Source organism: Littorina saxatilis, linkage group LG11, assembly GCF_037325665.1.
Source record: "Littorina saxatilis isolate snail1 linkage group LG11, US_GU_Lsax_2.0, whole genome shotgun sequence".
NCBI lineage: Eukaryota > Metazoa > Mollusca > Gastropoda > Littorinimorpha > Littorinidae > Littorina > Littorina saxatilis.
The window spans coordinates 18,612,408-18,636,649 of NC_090255.1; the positions used below are offsets into that span (position 1 = coordinate 18,612,408).

The 24,242-nt window shown below is 43.8% G+C and overlaps 2 protein-coding genes across 3 annotated transcripts in view; one reads left to right on the plus strand and one right to left on the minus strand.

Moving 5' to 3' along the window:
- The window catches only part of LOC138979922 (uncharacterized), a 28,782-nt gene extending 23,595 nt beyond the window's left edge, over window positions 1-5,187 (plus strand). The window contains exons 3-5 of one of the 2 annotated variants that reach the window (XM_070352697.1): window positions 1,882-2,836; window positions 3,814-3,937; window positions 5,060-5,187. In XM_070352697.1, the coding sequence (XP_070208798.1) occupies window positions 1,882-2,836; window positions 3,814-3,935 (1,077 nt within the window). In that variant the 3' untranslated portion in view covers window positions 3,936-3,937; window positions 5,060-5,187. The remainder of the gene's footprint in view (window positions 1-1,881; window positions 2,837-3,813; window positions 3,938-5,059) is intronic. The other variant, XM_070352699.1, reaches the window with a different exon arrangement.
- Window positions 5,188-7,057: 1,870 nt separating this feature from the next.
- LOC138979491 (uncharacterized) lies at window positions 7,058-14,715 on the minus strand. Its single transcript, XM_070352202.1, has 3 exons — window positions 13,808-14,715; window positions 7,858-9,001; window positions 7,058-7,067 (listed from the first exon to the last, which is right to left on the minus strand). The coding sequence occupies exons 1-3, from the start codon at window positions 14,688-14,690 to the stop codon at window positions 7,058-7,060; spliced, it is 2,037 nt and encodes a 678-aa protein (XP_070208303.1). The 5' UTR covers window positions 14,691-14,715.
- Window positions 14,716-24,242: the final 9,527 nt, after the last annotated feature.

Consider the following 24,242-nt stretch of genomic DNA (forward strand, 5'->3'; position numbering starts at 1 on the left):
TTTTATTAGAGAGGTAGTGTACAAAATGTCGTTTTGTACGTTTAAATTACATGTCCATTATTTTAGTCATATATCAATCAATAAGTAAATGCGCATACTTTTATTAAACGTTACTTTCACTTTAAGATCGCTTCTAACATTTAGTATAATTTCTGACAAATGCACGCTATGTAATAAATTGATAATATTATGGACGCCATGTGGTAAAACCGGAAGTTGAATTATTTTGCGATAGCAAAATCCTTTTACAATGATCACTTTCCTTTTATATTGAGCTGATCTTTAACGTTATGGGTAAAAATCTAACATATTGAACCAAATTATCCTTTTTCAAGCCTGTGTATGTGTAAACTCTTTTTTGCTTCGACCCGGTTCGGTTTTCGGAGTTGATTCAGAATCATCCATTATTTATCTTATATGACTGTTGTTTTCCTCGGTAAATTAACAATTGTTGATGTAAAATAATTCTAGCTGTGAGAATAAACAATTTTCAAGATGTTTTTGATTGCGGTTTCAACCAGGCGTTCAGTTAGCTATACATATCGATTGAGAAAATGGCATTTCCTGTTTTGTCGTCCGCATGTTATACAGATGTTGTTAAAAATAAAACTGTGTATACGAATTAGGCATTTTACTTGCTGTCTGATGGCAACAATCTTTAGCTTTCGTTTAAGGTATAATTTGCTTATATCCGTATGCAGTCAAGCGGTACATGACGTTTTTTTGTAACCTACCCCCTGCGTCATGGCTGCATTTTTGCAGAATATGGGTCATGTTACAAAAACGCTTCTCATTCTTAGGTGGTTGGGTTTAGCCATTTGTCGTTTACCGAACTGTGGCTGCAAATAAAACGAACTTTCCAAAAAACATAATATCTAATGTGACCACCAAAAGTAACCCTCCCACTATAGCCAGCCAGGTGACTATTACTCCCACGAGATTTTTACTCCGGAGTAAAAATTTCGTACGAAAATGGTACTCCCTTTACGAAAAAGGTACTCCCCCATTACACGAGAAAATTACTCCCCACGACAGGTGAGTTCCTCGTAAACATTTCGTACACAAATGTTACTCCCCTGACGAATAAATAACGAATAAATTACTTCACCCTAACACGAGCAATTTAACTTCCCATGCCAGGTGTACGAAATGTTTACTCCCCTGTCCCCTGTGAGTCTTGGTGGTGGAAGGGGTGGAGGGAGGGTAGCGCGACACGTTTATTTGTGCGAGATCACATATTGGCATTATCCCTTCGCCCGCATCCCATTTTCGCGTACGAGATTTTTTACTGGAAGTAAAAAAAATGGGGAGTAAAAATTTCGTGGAGGGAGTAATTTTCTCGTGTCTTGGGGAGTTCTTTTCTCGTACGAAAGGTGTACTCGGAGTAAGAATTTCGTACGACATTTTTACTCCGGAGTAAATTTTTCGTGGAGTAAAAATTTCGTGTTACACCGGGCTTGGAACCAGGACAGAAATAGTGAGCAGATGGCCCAGTCAGTCAGTCAGTCAGTCAGTCAGTCAGTCAGTCAATCAGTCAGTCAGTCAGTCAGTCAGTCAGTCAGTCAGTCAGTCAGTCAGTCAGTCAGTCAGTCAGTCAGTCAGTCAGTCAGTCAGTCAGTCAGTTATTCAAGGTATGATTAGAGTCAATTTGTGATTGAGAAAATGCGTGCCTCAGTTAGTTAGTCAGTTTGTTACTTAGTCATTTATTCATTTACCAAGGTGCTCAGTAAGTTAGTAAGTTAGTTGATCACTCATCAACTCACTCTTAGACCTACAACGTACTATCACTCACACAGTAAACCATCACAGCCAACGTTCATACGCTCGTATCACCGGACCAAGCCACACTACAACCTCACAAAAACGATCTGTTCATTCCAGGCCAAAACAGTATCAGCAAACCGCGACGAAGAGGTGGAGCGTAACCGCAGACTAGTGGGAGGTCTCCTGGGCGGTGGTGGCGGTCCGCTGGGCGCTGTGACCGGTCTCCTCGGGGGAGGCGGAGGCGGTCTTCTGGGCGGCTTGACAGGAGTCCTTGACCTTGTCTCCTCGCTCAGCAAAATCCTGGGTCTTCTCGGAGGCTTGGGCGACGTTCTGAGCGGCGTGGGCAACGTGTTGGACAGTGTGTCTTCAACGATCGAAGGCCTCATGGACGCCGTGGAAGACGTCACTGAGGGCGTCGGCGATCTTCTGGAAGGTCTGGGTGAAGGCGTTGAACAGCTTCTGGGCGGGGTGGGCCAGGGCGTGGCTGGTATCGGCAACGGTCTGGGCGGGGCTCTCAACGGCGTGGGCAACTTGCTGGGAGGTTTGAGCGGCGGGGGTGGCGGGGGAGGCGCTGGTGGACCTCTGGCTATTCTCACCGGACTCTTAGGCGGTGGTGGGGGAGGTCCTCTGGGGGCTCTAACTGGAGCGCTGGGCGGAGTCACCAACCTGGCTGGAGGAGGAGGAGGGGCTGGTCCACTGGGAGCCGTCACAGGAGCATTGGGCGGAGTCACCAACCTGGCTGGAGGAGGAGGAGGAGGCGGTCCGCTGGGAGCCGTCACAGGAGCTCTCGGAGGTGTGACTAATATAGCTGGTGGAGGTGGGGAAGGGGGCAGTGGTCCGCTCGGTGCAGTAACGGGAGTTCTCGGGGGCGGAGAAACTGGAGGCAGTCCAATCGGGGCAGTCACAGGAGTTCTTGGGGGCGGAGAAACTGGAGGCAGTCCACTCGGGGCAGTCACAGGAGTTCTCGGGGGTGGAGAAACTGGAAGCAGTCCACTCGGGGCAGTAACTGGAGCTCTCGGGGGCGGAGAAATTGGAGGCAATCCACTCGGGGCAGTCACAGGAGTTTTGGGAGGTGAGGGAGTAGGCAGTAGTAGGCCACTTGGAGCTGTTACAGGTATACTAGGGGGCGGTAATAATGGTGGTCCGTTATGAGCAGTAACAGGCTCTCTAGGGGAAAATGGCGGTAGTCCACTTAATGCAGTAACAGGAGCCCTAGGGGGCGGGGAAAACGGTGGTCTGTTAGGGGCAGTAACAGGAGCTCTGGGAGGCGGGGGAAATGGCAGTAGTCCACTCGATGCAGTCACAGGTGCTCTAGGGGGAGGGGAAAACGGTGGTCCGTTAGGGGCAGTCACAGGTGCTCTAGGGGGAGGGGGAAACGGTGGTCCGTTAGGGGCAGTCACAGGTGCTCTAGGGGGAGGGGGAAACGGTGGTCCGTTAGGAGCAGTCACAGGTGCTCTAGGGGGAGGGGGAAACGGCGATCCGTTAGGGGCAGTCACAGGTGCTCTAGGGGGAGGGGGAAACGGTGGTCCGTTAGGAGCAGTCACAGGTGCTCTAGGGGGAGGGGGAAACGGTGGTCCGTTAGGGGCAGTCACAGGTGCTCTAGGGGGAGGGGGAAACGGTGGTCCGTTAGGGGCAGTCACAGGTGCTCTAGGGGGAGGGGGAAACGGTGGTCCGTTAGTGGCAGTCACAGGTGCTCTAGGGGGAGGGGGAAACGGTGGTCCGTTAGGGGCAGTCACAGGAGCTCTTGGAGGCGGGGGAAATGGCAGTAGTCCACTCGATGCAGTCACAGGTGCTCTAGGGGGCGGGGGAAACGGTGGTCCGTTAGGGGCAGTATCAGGTGTACTAGGAGGCGGGGGAAACGGTGGTCCGTTAGGGGCAGTATCAGGTGCTCTAGGAGGCGGGGAAAATGGTGGTCCGTTAGGAGCAGTAACAGGAGCTCTAGGGGGAGGGGAAAACGGTGGTTCATTAGGAGGTTTAACAGGAGGTTTAGGTGGTGATGGTGGTGATGGTCCAGTGGAGGTGTTAATGGCGCTCTTGGTGATGTCGCAGGTCTGACCGGAGGAGGAGGGGGAGGTGGAGGAGGGGGCGGAGCTTTGGGCGGTGTGACAGGCGTGCTGGGTGGAGGCGGCAATGGAGGCGGAGGTGGCGGTCTGCTAGGACTCTTGGGCTGAACGTAAGTACAATGTGTTGCAGACATGCATTACAAAAACTAATAAAAAAAAAAATTGTAGATTATTTGAACGTGTAATTATTAACAAAACAAAACGTTTCAAAAAACGTTTTGTCAATAACTAAACGTTCCTAAACCACACAATTCTGGTGTTTTTATTCTGAATTTTACGCAGTCTACGTTAGCAGTGTACCTGTTTTTGGATGAATAAAAACAAAACACACAACCACAACATAACACGCTAGGAAGAGACAATAACAAACACACAACCACAACACAACACGCTAGGAAGAGACAATAACAAAACACACAACCACAACATAACACGCTAGGAAGAGACAATAACAAACACACAACCACAACATAACACGCTAGGAAGAGACAATAACAAACACACACAACCACAACATAACACGCCAGGAAGAGACAATAACAAACACACTAAACAGAACAAAAGAACAAATGAAGGAGGCACATGCGCTTCAAGACAACTATGTTTTATCAGCACAATGCATCCCAAGTTATTGAAGAATGCAGCTATATTTTGGTTTAACATTTATCAAGTTTTGACTATACGTTTTTATATATAGATTGGTAATGGAGACGACCGTGATATGTGTGTCTGTTTGCGTGTTTGTTTGTACGTGTGTGTGTGTGTGTGTGTGTGTGTGTGTGTGTGTGTGTATGTGTGTGTGTATGAGCATGTGTGTATGTGTGTGTGTATGAGCATGTGTGTATGTGTGTGTGTGTGTGTGTGTGAGCATGTGTGTGTGTGTGTGTGTGTGTGTATTCTTGTCCTTATTTTCTCGCAAAGAATTATGTACAATATTAAACTGCACAGTTCTAGGGCAGATAAGAGGTCGTTATTTTGTGTGATGTGGCCTCTTTGGCGGTACCTCCGTTTGTGTTGAGGTACTTTAAGGAAGAACAAGAAGAGGCTGTAATACGACGACGACGACGAAGATACTATTGATAATGATGATGATGATGGTGATGATGATGATGATGATGGTGATGATGATCGATGATGATGGTGATGATGATGGTGATGATGATGATGATGATGATTGAAACATTTGACTTTAAAAAGTGTTCCCAAATAACTCTGTCTTTATTTCCGGACAGACACACCGGGCGACTGAATCACCGGGGAAGAACGTCTTCTTGTACTGTTGCAGCGAAATAAATCAGGCCTGCAAACTCCTAATTACGTGTTGTACCATGACAAATAAACTCTAAATGCAGCAAAAAGACGTATGTGAGATATTTTCTTTATCATAGCTGGATGTGTAAATGGGGATCAGGATTTGTTTACATCTACCCTACAGCATACGCCATCATTATTGGTTGTTGCATGTGGATCATGTATATGCGTGCATGTTTATGAGTTAGTGTGTGTGTGTGTGTGTGTGTGTGTGTGTGTGTGTGTGTGTGTGTGTGTGTGTGTGTGTGTGTGTGTGTGTGTGTGTGTGTGTAGAGCGATTCAGACTAAACTACTGGACCGATCTTCATAAAATTTGACATGAGAGTTCCTGGGAATGATATCCCCGGAATTTTTTTCACTTTTTCGATAAATACCTTTGATGACGTCATATTCGGCTTTTTGTAAAAGTTGAGGCGGCACTGTCACACCCTCATTTTTTAATCAAATTGATTGACATTTTGGCAAAGCAATCTTCGACAAAGGCCGGACTTTGGTATTGCATTTCAGCTTGGTGGCCTTAAAACTAATGAATGAGCTTGGTCATTAAAAATCGGAAACTTGCAAATAAAAAAACCCAATTTACTTATTAAACGATTCAAAAAAATTTCATCTTATTCTTCGTCATTTTCTGATTCCAAAAACATATACATCTATCTATATATGTATATATATATACGGCTTGTGTCTGTCTGTTTGTCTGTGTGTTCGCGATGCACGGCCAAAGTTCTCGATGGATCTGCTTCAAATTTGGTGGGCATATTCAGGTAGACCCCGGACACAACCTGGTCGATGAGAATTTTCAACACGTGCTCTCAGCGCGCAGCGCTGAACCGAGTTTGGTTTTTCGGTTCATCTTCCCAGATCCATTCCCAGTAACTCTTCCTTATCTTCTCCAGTGTTTTGCGTTTATCTCCCTTCCTTCCTGTGGCGTCAATCCATATTCCCGTTACTATTTTTAGAAGGTCACTGACCACAACGCTCAATCCATAATCCCGTTACTATTTTTAGAAGGTCACTGTCCACAACGCTTTCATCCCGGCGAAGCCGGGTATTACTCTTCCTTATCTTCTCCAGTGTTTTGCGCGTTTATCTCCCTTCCTTCGTGTGGCGTCAATCGCGGGTACCTGGCGGCTCTACTTCTTCCCGGCGAAGCCGGGTATTCATACTCCGTCTCGCGATCATCCCGGCGAAGCCGGTACCCGTCGAAGCGGGTAATCATCTAGTATGTTATATTTGGATTACAAACAAGCTCTGAAAATTAAAAATATGAAAATTATGATTACAATTAATTTTCCGAAATCGATTTAAAAACAACTTCATCTTATTCCTTGTCGGTTCCTAATTCCAAAAACATATAGATATGATATGTTTGGATTAAAAACAAACTCAGTAAGCTAAAAAGAATAGAGATACAGAAAAGCGTGTTATCCTGCTCAGCGCGACCATTACCGCACTATTCTGGCTTGTCGATTTCACTGCCTTTGCCACGAGCGGTGGACTGACGAATCTACGAGTATGCGGTCTTGGTGAAAAAAGCAGTGCGTTCAGTTTCATTCTGTGAGTTCGACAGCTTGACTAAATGTTGTTATTTCGCCTTACGCGACTTGTTTTTTCATTCGCTCGGCTTCCTGACGAGTGGACGTAAACTGATAGAACTAACAAGACAAGTTTTGTGTGAATATGTGTTTGTCTGTTCACTTAAAAGACCGTTGGGTCGAAATATCTGTGAATGTATTGTTTTGGCAATAACAAACGTTTCAACAACCTACCTTTCTTGCTTTTTTATTCTGAATTTTGGAACGTTGGCAGTCTCTTTGTTTTTGGATTTATTTTTTCAGATTTATATGTTTCGGTTCGACAAAGACAACAGGAAACTAAGACAACTGATCAAAAAACGAGAAAGAAAATCATTGAAATTGTCAGTAAGTACTGGTGTCACATGACTGATGTGAAACAGTTAATGAGCGCTTCTGGGGTGATAACGCGAGACAACTCCTGTGATCTTGCCGCGAGGTGGCGCCAGTTACCAGCCGAAAGAAAGAAGGGGCATAACCTCACCAGAACCGACCATTGTCTGTTTACCGTATAAAATGCACGACTTACACACGAACTGTTACCAAACCGATATGCTATTTGGGACCAATGCAAGGTTTTTTACCTTCCTCATGTGATCTTGCCGCGAGGTGGCGCCAGTTACCAGCCAAAAGAAAAAGGGGGCCATAACCTCACCAGAACCGCCCATTGGCTACTGGCAATGTGCTGAAAACTGTTAGCGCACTCTTGGGTTACCCAGGCAGCGTATTCATGCGCCTATGCCACAGTGAGGCTGTGCACCTTCCTTCGATTTGAGAAGATTCTTCTTATCCCGGCTCCGTGTTGGTGACATGTATTAGCTTATGGTCTCAACATTACCAAATGGTGCTTGACCCTCAAATTCCCTGCGGTTTAAAGCAGAAGTGTTTTTCTGACAGATTTCGAGCTAGACCATGCAGCATTTTGAAGTCGACTGATTCGATTGACTGTCCTGCGTAAATGTAGCAGACGACAGCGTCAGTTCAGTACTGAAATTAACGGTTTTCACATATTTCAGGACAACAACGATGTAAATAGAAAACGCAAAGCCCCCCCCTCCCCCCCACACACACACAAACACAAACACACACACCACCCCCACAAACACACACACACACAACCCCCCCCCACACACACACACACAAACCCACACACACACACACACACACACACACACAGTACAACTACAACCTTCCCAAGCAGTGGGTTCTCTCTGTCTCCTCGGCGTTGCCAGATGACGTCATAGTAGGGCGGGGCGAAGCGGGTCAGGTGACCTAACTGAATGGCCATGTCGGGAGTGAGCACGATGTGGGTACCGTTGGCAAAGAGTCGCCGCGCGATATGCAGAGACAGACGGTCTCGCATCAGGAGTGTCAGGTTCGGGTTACAGCAGTAGTTCTTCCAGGCAAAGTTGAAATGATTCTGGTTTGCGTTCATGTAGATGCTCTGCGAGAAAAGCACGGTCTTGTAGCCTGGGAACAGCTTCAGCGCTTTGTCTCGGCACCAGTCGATGAGAGAGTAGCCGAAGATGTTGCCTCCCCCGTGCATCAGCACCACCACCTCGTCCATGCTGTGCTGCTGAGCCAGTTTCAGTGCGTGCTGGAAGTTCTTATCATTGCAGGCCTCGGAGTTGACGAAAAAGAGAATCTCGATACCCATGTTTTCCAGCAAAATCAGCTCCCCTATGGTAATGGCGGCGTCTCCTTTGTTTTCGTGCGAAGCCAGATCAAAGACCACTGCGTACTTCTTGCCTCGGAATAGCTCGGAGAACAGTTTGTCGTGGAGACGCTTGGTTTCGGTTATCACCTCCTGAGTGGTCGTCAGGTAAGGCGACAAACCGTCCGTGTCGAAAGGCGTGGTCTGTAAATTGTCCCTGGACAAAAACTCCTCCACCTCCTCGGCCGTCTTGCGGTCCGGCTGATACACTATGCGTCCGGCAATCAGGGGTTTCCCGTCCGTCCAGTTCACGTGCCCGAAACGGAGATTTTGCGCGTAGTTTGTCTCGGACTTGTTCGGGAACTTGGGATCAGACCACAAGACTGGTGAAACGAACTCTGTTCTTCCAAGCGTCGATTTGAATCCCTGCGGGTTGTTTCGTAAAAGAGGCGCTTCTTGCAGTTCTTTTGGTTTCTGGATCAGTTGGAATCTAGACATCTGTGTCATCACCAGCGGCTGTTCTGGCGTCAAACAGACGACGAAGACGAAGACGAAGACGAGGAGAACGAGTAGGCGGCCGAGAAGACTTTCCCGCTCCCTGTAGACCTTAGGACGGCCCGGAGTGGTGGCCGTGTCTGAAAGCAGTGAAATGATGACACATTATTATGCCGTGTCTGAAAGCAGTGACATGATGATACATTATTATGCCGTGTCTGAAAGCAGTGACATGATGACACATTATTATGCCGTGTCTGAAAGCAGTGACATGATAACAGATTATTATTCCGTGTCTGCAAGCAGTGACATGATAACAGATTATTATTCCCTGTTTGAAAGCAGTGACATGATGACATATTATTATGCCGTGTCTGAAAGCAGTGACATGATATCACATTATTATTCCGTTTTTGAAAGCAGTGACATGATGACATAATTACTATGCCGTGTCTGAAAGCAGTGAAATGATGACACATTATTATGCCGTGTCTGAAAGCAGTGACATGATAACAGATTATTATGTCGTGTCTGAAAGCAGTAAAATGATGACAGATTATTATGTCGTGTCTGACAGCAGTGAAATGATGACACATTATTATGTCGTGTCTGAAAGCAGTGAAATGATGACAGATTATTATGTCGTGTCTGAAAGCAGTGAAATGATGACAGATTATTATGTCGTGTCTGAAAGCAGTGAAATGATGACAGATTATTATGCCGTGTCTGACACTGACAGCAGTAAAATGATGACAGATTATTATGTTGTGTCTGACAGCAGTGAAATGATGACAGATTATTATGTCGTGTCTGACAGCAGTGAAATGATGACAGATTATTATGCCGTATCTGAAAGCAGTGAAATGATGACAGATTATTATGCCGTCCACGGACGTGCTTATGTTTGTTAAAAACGAAGACAAAGAAGACAAACAGAAAGCGGAAAAATACAGAAATAATAATAAATTAAACAACTCGATGCGCATAACTGCGGCTCGGGGGAAAACACAATACGTTCACAAAACACGAAGAATATGGTAAGAAAACATACTATGCCCTCTTTGAACATGTAAATGAACTGGGCCGGGGGAAAATATGAGCACAAAAACAGATAGAAGGGAAAGAGTATTGTGCCCTCTTTAAAAATGTTACTGATTTAGCTAGGTATACATAGATAAGATAAAGCCTCTTCCGACTTTGAGGATACCCGCTGTCAGAAATTTGCTTCTGCAAGAAATTAACGCCGGCAGTGACCACAACTGACTTCCAGTGCCCCAACTGTTCCAGACTCGGCGCTTCCACGAAAAAAAAATATATAAAAACAATAATAATCCGCGACCGAGACAAAAATGCGCTGACATTCACGTACAAAAAGTAGCGGCCCGCATTCGCTTGAAATGACAAGCCAGCATAGCGCATTAGCGTACAGCGCTTAGTAGGAAAGCGCTCTTTTCTGAATTCTTTGAACTTTTTGACCTGTTTTTAATCCAAACATAACATATCTATATTATGTTTTTTGAATCAGAAAATGATAAAGAATGAGATGAAATCGGTTTTGGATCGATAGCTGGTATTTTAATTTTAATCAAAATTTTTAGACTGTTAAGGCAATGAGCGGCACCAAAATGACCAAAATAAAATTTGGAAAATACATTTAGTAACTTAGTCTTCTGGGTAGTTATTGAAGTGACTTATAAAAAGAAATGAAAAAATTGCGAAAACTAAAGGACATGGATTGCCGTCGCTATGGAAAATGGTATAAACAGCGCCATATTGGATTTCTAGGAAACGGTTTTACAGCAACATTATACATCAGAAATGCTAAATATTTGGCACAAAGATACACAAAACTTTTATCTACAACCATATAGAACGATTGTTTGACAAAAGACTACAGTTGAATTTATTATCAATTTTGAAATAAGGGTTAATGAATATGCGGTTAAAAATTCATTAATCCTTATTACAAAATGTAGTCTTTTGTCACAAAATCGTTCTATATGATTGTAGATAAAAGTCTTGTGTATCTTTGTGCCAAATATTAAGCATTTCTTGTGTAAAACCGTTTCCTAAACATCCAATATGGCGGCTGTTTCCATAGCAACAGCAATCTGTGGCCAATCATTTTCACAATTTGTTCATTCAGTTTTATAAGTCACTTCAATAACTACCCAGAAAACTAGGTTCTTCCGTGTATTCTCCAAGTTTAATTTTAGTGCCACGCACCGCCTTAATGTCCAAACTCATTAATTAATTAGTAAGCTTCCACGCTGAAATGCAATACCAAAGTCATTGCTTCGCCGAATATTGCTTGACCAAAATTTCAATTGATCAATTTCATACACAAATTAATTAAAACAATGAGGGCGTGACAGTGCCGTCTCAACACTAAAAGTCGGTTATAAGACATTTATCAAAGACATTTATCGAAAAAAAGGTGTGTGGATATTATACCCAGGGATTTTCATGTGAAGTTTTATGAAGATCAGTCTGGCAGTTTTCTCTAAATCGGTCTACACACACACACACACACACACACACACACACACACACACACACACACACACCACCACCACCACCACCACCCTCGTCTCGATTCCCTGTCTCTGATAAAACATTTAGTCAAAACTTGACTTCATGTAAACAAGTCGTGTGAAGCGATATACATATACAAACATTTAGTCAATCTGTAGCCATCATAGACTACACGGCGTAGAACTCTATCGTTCAAGCTGGTTGTACGGAGAAGGGTACCATGTGAACTTTGCAGAACCTGGTACCTAACTACTAAAAGAATAGAATTCATCCATGTTCACGCACTAATAGCTGCGCATACGCTACTACTGATTTTATTAATGAATTAATTTAGCAAAGAGGCAGTTATCTCCCTGCCGAAGCAGGCCACGATTATTCCCCATGGAAAATCGTCCACAGTGAAAAGCTTTTCAAGCAATGAGAATTTAGCTGTGTTTGTTTCCGCGGGACATATCATCATGGCAGCGAACTGCACTATACATTTTCAGAATGTAGACACTGACGAAAAACTGACCCCATTTTCAATGGCCCTTCGTGGTCGGCTGGGCGTTAAGCTAACAAACAAACATTGTTCACAGGAAAACGCAAACTTTTTTTACGCGTCAAAATGAGAATGTCAAAATTGACACATCAACTGTGTAGAAATTGGCACTAATTACCACAACAAATTCAAAATGTTTGACAATATTAAGGCATTTCTGTATTAAAATAACACATTATGGAATGGAAAATAGATTTTTTGTAAAAATTTCAGGTAGTACTGCACCCTTAAAGTTGATTTAAATTTTTTGTGTGAAAGAAACTTCTTGAGGTGTGACTCTAAACACATGCCCCCCTAAAAAAACAAGGTTTCCGTTAAAAAAAAACATTTTAAAATGAATAAAAATTGATTTCGGAAACTGTCTGTTTGTGACTGACACTGGGCGATTATCCCCCCCTTATGTTGCAATTTTCCAGAGAATGTGCAATACTAAATGTGAGAACATTTTTGTTTCTGACTATATAAACATACCATGTCATGAGACAATTTGATGTCAAATCATTGTACCCTTTTCGAGACAACGGAACTCATTTTCTAGGCTTCTAATGGAGCCAGACCCTGTGGTCTATCAAACTAAAAGATCAACACCAAACATCAGTCATCGTAGAGAGTACATTCATATATTCTCGGCTAACCTTCATCGAAGAGCGAGACGGGCCACGCTCGTCTCCGCGAAGCATGCGAATATAGTAATACTTAACCTATTTTCTTTCATTCTGAGCACGTTTAAAAGTAAACATAACATATTTATAATATTTTTGAATACAGAAGATTATGAGGAATGCTATGCAATCATTTTGAATCTGTAAGTGAAAATGTAAGCTTCTGAGGATGAGAGCACAGTCTCGCTTAGGCAAAGGGCAAAAGAATACGCTCTGTGGAAAAGTTAGCGCACTCCAAGAGTGCGCTAACAGTTTTAGCGCATCGCCATTAGCCAGTCAACTGGTTCACATTAGTCATGTGACACCAGTACTTACTGACAATTATTATTAGGCCTGAAAAAAAATAGGTGTGGTTACGGTAACCCGACCTACCCTATTTTTAGGGGCCGACCCCATAACTTTTTATTACATTTGTCAAAAAAAAAAAAAAAAAAAAAAACCAACGAGTGCACAAAACGCAATGAAAGCGAAAGCGCTCGAGTCGCACACTTATTTCCCTGTCAAGTAGGTTTAATTTGTACTCTTCTGACTGTCGCATCCTTACCATTCCACACACCAAAACCAAAACATACGGACAACGCACTTTTACTTTCTGCGCACCCACACAATGGAATTCTCTCCCCTTTCACATCCGCCACTCTCAGTCACCCCAAGCATTTAAACGAGCACTTAAAACGCACCTCTTCAAGAAATACAACCCCTGATTTTGTTTTCTCAGTCCATCAGTAGGCTACATGTAGTGTATTTGTTGTTTTAGTGATAATGTATATAAACATCTGGGACTGTTTTCAGCATTGTTGATAACATGTTCTGTTTGATTAAGGGTATTCAGCTGGTATTTCCTTGTTTTTTTACTACCTATTTTATTCATGTTTTTTTATTACTTAGTTAGTGGAAGAATCTTTTGTAATGTATGTGTGATGGTGTATGCTTTTAATTAAGCGTTGTTGACTATGAATGTAGATGTAAATGCTTGTATAATTGTGTTTTAATTTTAAATGTGTCAAGCGCAAAGAGCATAATTGTAAAGTTATGATGTTGCGCTATATAAATGCTCATTTATTATTATTATTATTATAGAAAAAAAAGTTTCCAAAAAAAAAGTGATTGCCTACCTTCCTACCCTAATTTTTTTGGCTATGTTACCTTAACCACGCCTATTTTTTTGGGGGGCCTTATTAATACCCTAGCCAAGAACAAAGACCAACCTGTTTCACTGACGCTTCCTTCGAGGTCATGAGGTGTTGACGTCACGGAAGTGTCCACAGCCGGTGACGTCCTAATCTTCTCTTTGCTGTACATAAGCAGTCCCACAGTGCACAGCGCTAGCCCCGCCCAGTTCCACATGGAGGCCGAGCGCCGCCCTGCCACGTGCAGCAGCACAACAACCAGCACGCGCTTCACGATGTTCAAAATGGCGTGGCTCACCACCGACATGTAACGAAGCACCACATTGGTCGAGACGTAGGAGTAGGTCACGTGACAGACCCCGGAAGCCAATGAAAGCAGGAGAAAATAGTCCTGCGGCTCGTGCGATGAAGCCACTGCAGCGTCAGTGACGACGAAGATCCGCGTGATCAGGACGAGGCCCGCGGTAGCAGCGGCGAAGGCGGCGAGGGCTCGCGGGGAACGGAGCCGACTTCTGCCGGGGCTGTCTCCGTGGTTGAGCTTCAGGGCCACGTTGCGGACGCCCAGCGTGACGTTGGACAGCAGCGCCATCAGCACGGCGCGCGAGATCTGGCTGCTGGACAGCGGGTTGCCCACGTACAGCATGGCGCCCACCACCACCACCACCATGCCCACCACGCCCTCCGCCCCCATCGCCGTCTTCAGCACCAGGCGCTGCAGCAAGGCTGACGTCACGGGCTCCAGCATCTTGATGGCCATGGCGGAGGACGCGAAGGTCAAGGCCAGGCTGGTGTTGGTGGCCCACGTGACCAGGAAGTGGGACGCCGCCATGACGTAGAACAGCGGACCTCTCAATGACGTCAGCTGGACGGTGGAGCAGCAACACAGCGTCTGGACCAGCGTCAGGCCCAGCGGGATGACGACAGCGGTGATCGACGTCATGTCTGTGACGTAGGGTGCCATGGCCAGCTTGGCCGACTTGTGACAGAGGAAGGAAGCCAGCGTCCACAGGGAGAAGACGGCAAGCGCGGTCAAGGTCGGTAGTGTCGTCATGGTTCCCTGGGGAAGAGAGGAGCAGCACGTGATCAACAGCGAGAACACCATGAAACACTGGCTGAGAGAGAGAGAGAGAGAGAGAGAGAGAGAGAGAGAGAGAGAGACAGACAGACAGACAGACAGACAGACAGCTAACCTCATGCTAACCTTTGTTTTGTAATTACTATGATTGCTTAAAATAAGCATTATATGCTTGAGTATGTAATCATCCATGCATTGTTCTTGTCATGATTAAAATTGAATAAAGTTTTGTTTAAACCACAGAGAGAGAGAGAGAGACAGAGACACAGAGACAGAGATATAGGCTCTAAGCCAGCTAGGCCTACCGTGCACCCCCCTCAGGATCCAGCTTCAGTAGGCTAGAGATATTCATTGGGGTCTACTGAACACGTTTTATCAAGTTCGCCACAAAAAAACTCATTCCCACTACTACTTATGCCCCTTTGTTTAAGGGTACCCCCTCGAACGCTAAATTTTTCTGTGAAATCACAACAATGCACAGCTACAATGAATGAACAGAGAACCACTTTTTTTTTTAAATCAAAACAGTTAAGTTGATCATTAATCTTGTAAAAAAAATACCTATTACAGTGTTTAATGTTGTAGTGATGCTTGATAGGCTCAAACCGTCATTTTCACAGTGAACAAAGCTTGTCAACTTTGATGAGTAAAAGGTTTCAACAACTTTGGGTTTTCTGTTTCATTTTTTTAGAAACTACAATGCCTTTGGATAATTTCAAGCCACATTTGGAATTCCTGAGAGGATTTGTTGCGACACCAGATGAGATATTTCTCCCCTACCCCCTAATCGTGAAATTTTAGGAAAATGTCAAAAAACTATTTTCTTCAAATATTCATTATAACTTCTCACTGTTTTCAAATCAAATAACAAAAGTGATCACATTGACGACCAAAACAGTTCCTTTGTCCATCTTTTAATAGAACTACAACATTATTATATTCTTCTCAAGACTGAAATGTAAAAAATAAAACAAAATGTTCAGGTATAAACATCTATTCTAACTGTTCCCTACATAAAATGCTCATATTTAAGGTAAATTAACATAAGAAGGACAATCTAAGAACTAATGTTTCTTCATGTATGTGTAGAATGTTTGCTCATAAATGCAAATGTCTTATGAATCAATTTCAGCTTCATAGAAATAACATGAAAAAGTCATTGCAAAGAACTCAGCAAACTTTTTCTTTGAAACACACACACACACACATAAACAAACACACAAACACACAAACACACACACACACACACACAAACACACACACACACACAATGTTTTTGGAGCAAGAAAGTCAAGTTCACAGGACTCCGATTCAGTCAGATTCAGATTCAAGTGAATCGTCCAGTCCATTTAGGAACAGTGTTGCCTTCTCCTCCTTCTCTGCTTCCTCGTTTACCTCATTGAGCAGGCTATCAATAACTGTCAGTGAGAGAACCAACTCTTCATTTTCTTCAGTCCACAGAGGCTCAAGGATTCCATTCTAACTGTCCCTTACATATAATGCTCTTGCTTCATAGTTTCCATATTAAAGGCACAGTACGCCTCCCGTAAACCATCACAGATAGCCTACTGTCAGACTTTTACACACAGTACAAACACCCTTCCATTTGAACGCTCACCAAACGGGAACATCCTAGGTGCCCTACGTAAAGAGCGAGCAATTTTCAAAGAATTTATTTTTGCGTGGTTTATCTTACCCCTGAGCCATCGTGAACCCGTGTGATCCAGTTTCCCTTTTTCACAATGCAGTCGTCAGTTTGTAATTTGAATGGGGCTCGCTGTGAGCTTATCTGCAATAGCACGTTATGTACCTCTGACTTTTCACGAAAAAAACGAATGTGATTCATAAGAACTCTAGCGATGGTTTTTGACTGCCTATAAACCGTCATCTGCTATGAAAATCACGACCTTGCGTGACCCTGCTTTCGGGCTTTTCAAACTTTCAAAACTTCGAATTGTACTGATCTTGTCTTGATGAAAAAAGAATTCTTTTATTATTTAAGAATGTTTGTGTAACAAGCTGAGAATTTATTATTTAGATTTTAAAAGTTAGGTCTAGCGCCAAAACGCACCACGGTCCGAATCATTCTGATAATCATCGCTCCACGGCTATCGCCAGTTTGAAGGGAAGTAACTCATTTTTGACCTGAGTTCAGGATGGGTCCGATTGAGATGGAGACAATCCGAAAAATTATTTCTTTGAAAATTGCTCGCTCTTTACGTAGGGCACCTAGGATGTTCCCGTTCGGTGAGTGTTCAAATGGAAGCGTGTTTGTACTGTGTGTAAATGCCTGACAGTATCTGTGATGGTTTACGGGAGGCTTACTGCCCGGGCGTGATTTCCGGTATCATAACAACCGTCCAGCACCAAAACGAGGCGCCATTGTTGTAGCAGGCCAAGTCCACGAAAATAAATTCTTTGAACATTTCTCACGCTCGACAGAAAGCAGCCAGGATGTTCCTGTTCGGTGAGTGTTCAAATGGAAGCATGCTTGTACTGTATGTAGACGCTCGGGGAGCTCTGTGATGGTTTACGGGAGGCTTACTGTGCCTTTAAAGATAAATTAACATAAGAAAGACAATCTAAGAAATAATGTTTCTTCTTGTAAGTGCAGAATGTGTGCTCATAAATGCAAATGTCTTATGAATCAATTTCAGCTTTATAGAAATAACATGAACAAGTCATTTCACAGAATTTCAAAGAACAGTGGTGCCTCTTCCTCCTTCTCTCCTTCCTTGTGAACCTCATTAAGCATGCAGGCTATCAATAATTGTCTATGAGAGAACCAACTCTTCATTTTCTTCAGTCCAAAGAGGCTCAAGGATTCCATTGTTCAGCATCCTTCCATGACCATCAGCGGGGTTGCGAATCTCAAGTGGCAAGTGAGCGCCCTTCCATGTGGCTGTCTGGTAGTTGGCCCTTCTTGCATGTTGTTTGAGGCTTTTGTGGAAGGGCCGAAATGTGAGCAATGTGATTTCTCCTAGCCGGCCAGCATAATGCAAGAGAATGAAGAACACGTCGCGCTCTGGGCTCTTTATTTGATGGTCTTTTGATCAACAAATGAGGGTATGACAGTTCCGCCTCAACTTTCACAAAAAGCTGGATATTGTTTTGAGTGAAAACCAGTGCTGGCCCCCCTGCTGAGTCAAACTGTCTTCTGCGTAAATGTGGCGAGGTCAATGTTCAGATCCGCTCGAATGACTCCACCTGAGTCACGTTTCTCCACCAGCATCTGGTGGCGTACTGCATCGACACTGTGAAACCGTAGATTGAGCATTTGAACGTCTACAGCACATCCAGCAGCTCTTTGTTCATCTCCCATGATTCACCCATTCTTCTGAACGTTTTCACAAACTTGGGTTTCTGCTGCAGGATTTTGACCGGATACCTTTCCCTTTCCATAGAAGGCGCTGACGGAGTCACAGCCAGTAAAGGCGAAGAGAGACAGCAAGACAGAACAGTGAGGTCGCGTGAGTTCTTCTGCAAGGGTAGCGATGTTGTGCAAGCGCAAACGTTTCCTATTTGCTTTGCCCGTGTCAAAGAGCAATGTGATTTATCCTAGTTGGCCAGCATAATGCAAGAGAATGAAGAACACGTCGCTGTCTGGGCTCTTTATTTGATGGTCTTGTAGCCTTTGTGAAGGCTCAGGTACTAGGTACCAACACGTTTTCGACAGATCTGCTTGCAAGTCTTTGAGTTCTTGCAAAGACAACAGATTTAGTCTTGAGCACAGATGAGGGGTTCTGGTGACAATTTAATTATTTCTGGAGACAGCATTAAGAGACAGGGTGACTGAGCAGCCTTCTTGTCAAATGACGAAAAGAAGTCGCAATTCATAAGATTTCTGTTGGAGGTTTGGAGCAGGGACGCCATGGCAGACAAACTCAAAGGCCGGGATGTTGTTGTGGTCAGCGAGGGCAAGGCAAACACGCTCACATCATCTGGTGGCATCAAGACAGACAGGGAACTACTGAATGATCTCACATCCAGCCAAAAAGAAACGGACTCAAGAATCATCTTGTACTGTCAATATGGCCTTCAAAAAGGCTACAAGACCATCAAAGTAAAGAGCCCAGACAGCGACGTGTTCTTCATTCTCTTGCATTATGCTGGCCAGCTAGGATAAATCACATTGCTTTTTGACCCGGGCAAAGCAAGTAGAAAACGTTTGCTCATTATTGCTGCCCTTGCGACCTCATTGTTCTGTCTTACTTTCTCTCTTCGCCTTTACTGGCTGTGATTCAGTCAGCGCCTTCTATGCCACAAAAGCCTCAAACAACATGCAAGAAGGGCCAACTACCAGACAGCCACAGGGAAGCGCGCTCACCTGCCACTCCAGAGATTCCCAACCCCACTGATGGTCATGGAAGGATGTTGAACAATGGAATCCTTGAGCCTCTTTGGACTAAAGAAAATGAAGAGTGGGTTCTCTCATAGACAATTATTGATAGCCTGCTCACCGAGGTTCACGAGGAAGGAGAGAAGGAGAAGGAGGCACAACTGTTCCTTAATAGACTGGACGATTCACTTGAATCTGAATCTGACTGAATCGGACGAACTTGTCCTGTGAACATGACTTTCTTGCTTCAAAAACAGTCTAAGATTGTGAGTGTGCATGTGTGTGTGTGCGTGTGTGTGTGTGTGTGTGTGTGTGTTTGTGTGTGTGTGTGGGTGTGTGTGTTTGTGTGTGTGTGTGTGTGTGTGTGTTTCAGTGTGTGTGTATGTGTGTGTGTGTGTGTGTGTTTGTGTGTATGTGTGTGGGGGGAATGGGTGTGTGTGTGTGTGTGTGTGTGTGTGTGTGTGTGTGTGCCTGTGTCTTTATGTGTGTCTTTGTCTCTGCGTGTCTGTGTCTGTGTCTGTTTGTATGCGTAGAGCGATTCCCAGAATATTACTGACCAAATCTTTATGAAAGTTTGAGATGGTATTTACCCAAGACGGTTTTTTTTGTTTTGTTTTTTTGTTTGTGTGTTTGTGTTTTGTTGTTGTTGTTGTTGTTTTTTGTTGTTGTTGGTGGTGGTGGTGTTGGTGTTGTTGTTCAACGTAACTTACGCTTCTCAGAGCATCTTATGAACGAAGTTTAACAAGACAAAATCAAAGAACCTTTTTTTTTAGACATGTTCAACGGACATTTCTTCGTCTGGTGTCACCGTGTGTGTACCTGTGTCTGTGTGTGTTCGTGTTCGTGTGTGTGTGTGTGTGTGTTCGTGTTCGTGGTTCTGTGTGTGTGTGTGTGTGTGTGTGTGTGTGTGTGTGTGTGTGTGAGTGTGTGTATGTGTGTGTGTGTGTGTTTGTGGATTTACCGCAATATGCGGACCAAATAGGACCAAATGGGGTCGTCCGTCGCTATATCGCAGCAATTTGCGGACACCGGCCAAAAAATGCGACTATTTGCGGACGTCCCCAAATAGGCGGTCTTTGGTCCGCAAATTGCTGCAATATAGTGACGGACGTCCGCAAATTGCTGCACCCCAATACAAATTAATTTGCAAGTTGTCCTCATATTGCTGCGATATAGGTGTGGACAACGAGCCCTGTTTCACACAAATTTCAGATCCATTGTGATATCCATTTTCAGATCATACACAGATTTTACACATTTGCAGAGCATCTCTGTATTTAGTGCCAACTGCTGCCAGCGATGTTATGTCGTTTTTAAACTGCTGTAAAATATTAACCAGATATAGCACGTCAAAAACAAAAGCAGATTTGCGGAGGAAACTTTATGGCTGTTCGATTAGTGCATAGTTTGTAGTTGCTGTATTATTTTTACCTCCTCATAAAGTGTGTGATACGGGGTAAGGATGAAGTGACTCTTGATTGCATGCAAACACGCTACAAACATCGTAAAAATGCATTGTTTTGTTCGAGGTTAAGATAGTCGTTGACGAATTGCATCCCTCTTTATGATCTACCAACGTGTTAGATAATCACATAAGTAAACAAGGTGTCGTTAACTGCAACGTGTGTGTACTACATGTACATACATGAACTAGATTGTTTTCTCTTTTTTGTGTATAATTATTACCACCGTTATTCTCAACAGAGCCAGTAAAGAACTTTGTTTGTTAGTTTGTTTCTCTGTTTGTTTCTCTGTCTACGGATTAGACTTGTTTCCCTGGTACTCTGGGGTCAATGTGTGTGTGTGTCCTTGTAAAATAAAGTTCAGTTCAGCTCGCGGTGATAATTGCCTAAGAAACGCTAATTCCTCACCACACTCGCCAAATCTAGCGTCTAAGAAACGGAGGACTGGCTGTACAAGAGCAGTACAAAACATTGAAAGGAGGAAGGCCCAGCGACTGTGCTCTCTCTGCCTGCTTCTGTGGATTAGGTCAGCACGTTTTTCGCGTGGAATTGCGTTAAGTTACCGCACACACGTAGGCAGTCTCCAGTTATACGGCAAATAGCAGATCGTTATCACACACACAAACACACACACACACACACACACACACACACACACACGCACACACACACAACTACACAAGAGGTGTCTTCTTATTCCTAGCCGAAGGAAAGCAAGTTATAGTGCACACTGTTCAGTTCACTCCTTGCACGCACATGAAAGCAGCTGTGCGGGTTTGTTGCTCAGGTTTAAGGAGTTTAACATGCAGGTTTCATGTTGTGAGTAAGTGCCCTACATTCTATTCGACGGATGACTGATTTTGTGTAGTTTATTAAAGTATAATACTTGTGAAAGTCCCCCCCCCCCTCCTTACCATACCGCTTTCAACCGATACCCCCATCCCTTCCCCCCGTCGCAACCCCCTCCCCCATCTTAAACTTGTTTGACGAGTTCGGGGTATACTGCATAGAACATTGCTCTAAGAAATAACATCCTGTTTATTTTACTAATTTGAATGGCGATAATAATTTAAGACCCCCCCCCCCCTCCCATGGATGACCTACTTTCCCGTCCTTGCCATTCTCTCAAGAAGCAGGTAAGGTGTTTCTATAACATAACAGACGACTCTGTGACATTGGTGTCTCGAAACAGGGTCGATGGAGGTTTCAGAAATGTTTACTTACTGCAAGTGGAGGAGAGGCCCCTAATATGGATGTCTTTAGCTTCACGCTGATAACTAGCTTGTAATCTTGCGAAAAAGTTTAATATAGTGTTTGGTAGTTTTACTCTTTTTAGCTAGCCTTTAGGCCTAATTGGAGCAAACTAGGTTTGATAGAAATTGATCCAAAAATGAATACAGAAACATTCACAACTGGTCCTTATCAAGCGCCCATGCTCCTAATGTGGACCAGTAAAGAGGCTAATCACTGTAAAAAGGCTCCTATACTTCAAAATAGCATGATACTTTTTCTTCAGCATTCCATAATTTCTGGTGACGTGTGAGCTCGTTTGCCCATTTGGGTTCCCCATAGTCAGCTTCACTCCGCTTTCGTTGGGTATAGGCATGCTGGGTATTTTCGTGTTTCCATAACCCACCGAACTCCGACATGGATTACAGGATCTGTTCCGTGCGCACTTGGTCTTGTGCTTGCGTACACACACGAAGGGGGTTAAGTCACTAGCAGGTCTGCACATACGTTGACATGGGAGATCGGAAAAATCTTCACTCTTAACCCACCAGGCGGCAGCGACCGAGATTCGAACTGACGACCCCCCGATTAGGAGGCCGACGTCTTACCACTGCGCCACTTCGCCCGAATGATACAACTTAGTGAGCAAGTCAGACTGATTAAAAAAGGCTTCACATTTATCTGTTTCGGTTCGACGAGAAAATTATTTGAAGCACAAGAGGACACTAAAGAAACATATCAAAATACAAAGAGAAAATAAAAGAAATGTCCGTCGGTCCGTCCGTCCTTCTGTGTGTGTGTGTGTGTGTGTGTGTGTGTGTGTGTGTGTGTGTGTGTGTGTGTGTGTGTGTGCCTCTCTCTCTCTCTTCCTCTCTCTCTCTCTTCCTCTCTGTCTGTCTGTCCGTATGTCTGTTTATCTCTCTCTCTCTCTCTCTCTCTCTCTCTCTCTCTCTCTCTCTCTCTCTCTCTCTCTCTTTCTCTCTCTTCCTCTCTGTACATACTTAGCAAGAGATTGCCGGCGAAGGTTACCTGAAGTTGTCACTCAGCGCTTTTTCAAGAGGCAATTGTTAAAGCAAGCTTTGTCATGAAAGACTGATGGAAAGGGCTTTCAAGTCCATGAGGAGAGAGCAGCAGACACAACAATTGCATTCGGACTTGTAAAGGATCCTACTTCATAGGTCACACATCATTACGTCCGGCTGAGTTGGCCACCGTCATCAGCTGGATAGTTTATGGTATTCTACATACGTGAGAGAGGCACTTGTGATATAATAATCGTTCAAATCACACGTGTGTATATCATGTAAATGAGGTCATATCAAGCGAGTCTGGCAGGGACCTGTTTTCAACTGCTTATGATGCCAGTGTCACCGAGACGAACGTCATTATAGAAAAAAAATTGCGCTCGCTAATTACCCTCGATGAATTTTTAGAACTAACACCTCACGCCACACTTTCAGAGTGACGTTTCTTTACTTTGACGTAATATATTGCACGAGGCTTTAGAAGAGATCGAGGTTCCAAAACAAGCGTCTTCAATATAGCTGCCTCGACTGCAGGAAATGTTTAGTAAAATACACGTAAGTACAGTGTGTAGGATAAACAGAATACTACATGGCTTGCTGTGTCGTACCAGATTTACACTCGTTGCTTTTTCAAATAATGAACAGCTCGCTTTCGCTCGCAGTTCAATATTTAAAAAAAAAAACTCGTGTAAATTTGGTACGACACAGCAAGCCATGTAGTATTCTCTATGTCTCTGTGTTCCCGTCAAACCAACTGAGCTACACCCGTTTGTTCTTTTAAACAAAGGTGGTTAATTTATATTCAGAATTCATTCTTATCATACTGACAAAATACAGTTCACTTTTGTTTTAATTTGCCAAGTTGTACCTGTTACTCATTTTCGTAAATGTTATGTCATAATGATAAGCGCACCAGCACATTGTGTGTACAAAATGTTAGTGTCTCGGATGTTTAGTTTTTTGTCCATTTGAACTTGTTTAAGTTATTAAAAATGAACGGCAGAACACAGCAACTGACGTAGATTTGGATCGTGGGTGGCACTCGAACTTCCCAGTAATAGTATAGTAAGGGGGATCTCATGCCTTTTTGAGGACGCCATTTTGAGGACGCATCTTGAGGACGCAATCTTGAATCGTCTAGAAACATCTTACGTTTTGAGACCATGTCTTGGAACGTCTTACATCTTCGTCTTCGTTCACATCTTTGTCTTAACACCATCTTGAAACGTCTTACGTTTTGAGACCATGTCTTAGAACATCTTAAAACGTCTTGAAACGTCTTACGTTCAAATCTTCGTCTTGACGCCATCTTGAAACGTCTTACGTCTCCATCTTTGTTTAAATCTTCGTCTTGAAACGTCTTACGTCTTGAGTTTTGTTT